The sequence below is a fragment of the Euprymna scolopes genome, chromosome 1 (assembly GCF_053919585.1).
Source record: "Euprymna scolopes isolate OS-2025 chromosome 1, ASM5391958v1, whole genome shotgun sequence".
Classification (NCBI taxonomy): domain Eukaryota; kingdom Metazoa; phylum Mollusca; class Cephalopoda; order Sepiida; family Sepiolidae; genus Euprymna; species Euprymna scolopes.
In genome coordinates this window covers 121,096,536-121,100,152 of record NC_136482.1, presented here as the reverse complement: position 1 = coordinate 121,100,152, position 3,617 = coordinate 121,096,536, and the positions used below count along the sequence as shown (strand labels likewise).

The 3,617-nt window shown below is 44.5% G+C and overlaps 1 protein-coding gene across 1 annotated transcript; it reads right to left on the bottom strand.

The window, feature by feature from the left end:
* Positions 1 to 611: 611 nt before the first annotated feature.
* On the bottom strand, positions 612 to 3,277 carry LOC145281289 (uncharacterized). The gene is made up of 2 exons (XM_080132199.1): positions 2,864 to 3,277; positions 612 to 752 (listed from the first exon to the last, which is right to left on the bottom strand). Exons 1-2 carry the CDS (start codon positions 3,275 to 3,277, stop codon positions 612 to 614), a joined length of 555 nt encoding a protein of 184 aa, XP_079988325.1.
* Positions 3,278 to 3,617: the final 340 nt, after the last annotated feature.

Genomic DNA, 3,617 nt, shown 5'->3' with positions numbered 1-3,617 from the left:
TCTATTAGATATAAATTATTTAGTGAATGGACGTTCACCAAACCATCGCCCTGTCTGACACGAGCTGTCCTCACCACTCCATCTTGTCCTGGGAGAACCTCAAGTATAGTACCCAACACCCAAAAGGTTCGTGGTTTTAAAGGGCTCCTGACCAATAATACATCATTTTTAATGCGATTCTGAAATGGTATCTGAGATCTTCCTTGCATCCTTCCTCTAAGATCAAGGAGGTACTCCTTGTACCACAGTTCTCTAAATCTCGACAACCATTCATTTCGTAATCCAATCGTCTCGATCATCCTTCTCCGGGGGGAGGAAGAATGGTGGAGAGATCATCTCTTCCCAACGGTACCAATAGATCAGGGCTTTTATTGGGTCTAATAAATATATTGGGTGTTATAATCATTGGTTGCCTGTCAGCGGACTCTTGATAAGTAAGGAGACTGTTGTTTACAGCCCGCTGAATATCTGAGACAATAGTTAGGAACGTATAATAATCTAGCTTACCCCTACCAATAACCTTGTATTGACAAGATTTTTAAGTCTTGATGCTACGCTCTCATACTCCTCCCACCCAGGGGAAAAATAGTGGAATTTTCTCCCACTTAATGTTACATGACCCAAAGTTTGGCCTGGTAGTCCTGGAGAAGATAAAGGCGCTTAAACAGTCTTCCACTACCCAGAAAGGTTTTTGCGTTGTCGCTGAGAATTGACGCTGGAACACAATGTGCATTAGTAAATCTGACTAGAACCTGAAAAAAGGACAATATACTCATGTCTGGCACCACCTCTATATGCACTGCTCTTACACTCAAACAAGTGAACAACAACAGATACATTTTTCTCACTGTTACTCTCCTTCACCCAAAAATGTCCTGTGAAGTCCACTCAAGTATTCCTATAAGGAACCTCAAATTCGACACGAGAAGATGGTAGATTAGGCATGTTCTCAGGCAGCACCGGCCTAGAATTGTATCTTTTACACCTTGTGTAGGAATTCAGGGCATTTTTGACTGCCTGCCTCCCTTGAGGTACCCAGTATCCTCGACATCTCAATTCCGTTAAGGTTGACCCTATACCCAGATGGGAACATTTAAGATGGCAGTCTAATATCACAAGTCGGGTCAGGTGATGATTCTTGCCAAGCAACAAGGGATTCTTAACTTCATAATAAAACTGAGAAGACCTGTCCAGCCGCCCATGCGAGCGGATTAACCCTTCCTCATCCAGAAAAAGATCTAGTGCCTGAACCCGATTAGGTGAAGGTTTTACCATAGGATTCCGTAGGTAATTCAATTCAGCCGTAAATTCCTGCTGTCGAGAACATTTTATTTAGTAAATTGCGGCTTTCTTGTTGTAGTTGTCTTCCCTTTTCCTCATCAAGCCGATGAATCGGAAGACTAAAGAAGTTACCCTCAACAAACGGGTGAACGTACAGAACCGCCGCATGGAGATCACCGAAGCACACTCCTCATCCACAATCGCAGTAAAATTTGTTTATGAACGAACAATCTGCTGGCACCTATCATCAAGACAGGGCAACTCCTGCTCCGGCCAAGTCTCAAGACCCCACCGCGCAACCAAGAAGGGCTATTGTACCAAAAGTCAAAGTTGTCTCGGAACTTCCTTATCGTTAATCCACGAGTGATTAAGTCAGCCGGGTTTTCGGTGGTAGAAACATACCTGAAGGTCGGCCTGATGCCGTAGTTTGTTTCCAACTCCAGGCTTATTAGCAGAACATGCTTTAACCTGTTTCTAGCAAAGATGATTTTACTAGTCATCGTTTCTGATAAAATCAATGACAGTACTACTTGTGCATTTGTTACCACACACAACCTAGAATGGCGGACACCCTTACATCCTACCAAGATAGTGGGCAACCACTTCAGAGCAAGAAATGCCACCATTAGTTCTAAAGTTCGTAATGTCTTATCGTACACTGGAGCAACTCGTGCTTTGGCTAAGATCAATGCAGAATTGTTGTCCTGAACATAGTAGGCTGCAAATCCATATGCTTGTTTAGAAGCGTCACAAAACAGGTATAAGTCTCCAGTTCGATTCCCGTCATGGGCCTGTCTGCAGAAATGCATGTCACTCAATTTAGATAAGTCTCCTGCCAGGTTCCTCCAAGAAGACTGAAACTCCGGAGATACTTCCTCATCCCATTGCACACCTCGCTTCCATAATTCTCCCACCAAAATCCTACTCCTTATAGTAACGGGCAGGCTAAGAGATAAGGGATCAAATACCTTTGTCGATTCTGAAAGGATTTGCCTCTTAGTAGATGCACTCGGATCACACTTAACAGGAGCGGTGCGGAGCTTTTCTGAAAAAGGATCATACCGGTACCCGAGCACCATCTCCCATCCGGCCTCATGAGTACTCAATGTACCATCTCTCCTCATCTCCTCCCTAAGGCTGTCACAGTTTGAGTTACAGAACTGTACCACAAGTCCACCTTCCTGCAACCGCCTCCTAACCTGGGAATACAGCCTTACAAGCTTTGCTGGGTCAGACTCAGTACCCACCAGGTTGTCGACATAGAATTGGATTCTCAATCGCAACTCGATATTCATCAAAGGGATATTGGGCTGCATGAAACTTCAAGATACTCCCCAATATAAAGGGACTCGAAAATCAACGTGGCATAGCGGAAACATCCAAGGCGATCACCATCCTTCACAAAAAAACAGAACCTGTTCTTGTCTGCTTCCAGTGCAAGGCAAACCATCAAGATAGCTCTCCTGATGTCAGCAATCAAGACAAACTTATTCGATCTAAAAGACATCAACAGGTCTATCATATCTCCTGTCATATTCACACCAGAGTATGCAGCCTCGTTAAGAGAAGCAGAGCCACCAACCTTCAAGCTACTGTTAAATGCAGGCCTGATTTTAGTAGTAGCTGCCGGATCCGTCTTGAAAACTGGCCGATGAGGTACCCATACATAGTCCAAAAAATTTTGAGAATCCACCTGTATTTCCTCAATGATGCCCTCTCGTAGCTGCTGAAGGAATACATTTACATACTCCTGGTGCAGCCCCCTCTTCTCCAGGCTCCTGACCACACGATCCAAAACGTGCAAAGTAATAGCATGATTAGAAGGTACCAGAACCAGCTTATCTGCATGCCATGGTAATTGCACATGATATTTGTCATCCCTGAATGCTATAGATTCCTGGAACTGCCGAATCATACCCTGATCATATCCTGAAATATCTTCTCCCTGTATGCCCAACGACTCAATGCTGAACATTTTCTCCAATACTCTGTCCATATCGCTAGAAGGAAAGACATCGACCTAGTGGTCTGCATAGGTAGGATCGGCTCCCAGGATGAAGCACACAGGTGATGATTCCACTTGGGGAGTATTCTCCATCACTGCACTGAACAAAGTAGAATCTCTTGAAATAGGGGCAGGATTTGTAGAGAAAAAAGTATCTACCTCACCAAAGGGAATCAAACCAGCAGGAGCAGAGAAAGCCCGGCCCCCCAAACAAGGCATCAACTGTAAGGGACCCAAATGTTGCACCAGATCCAGACCCATAATTCCACTTATAGCCACCAAATCAGTGCCAGACTCAAATTGCCCAGCCAGAGAACATCCAGTTCGTTTG

Coding starts and splice junctions, on each gene's coding strand:
- LOC145281289 (XM_080132199.1), bottom strand. CDS start 3,277: ATGGACAGAGTATTGGAGAAAATGTTCAGCATTGAGTCGTTGGGCATA. Junction 753..2,863: donor CATTTAACAGTAGCTTGAAG/GTTGGTGGCTCT, acceptor TCCTTTTTTCAG/GTTCTAGTCAGATTTACTAA.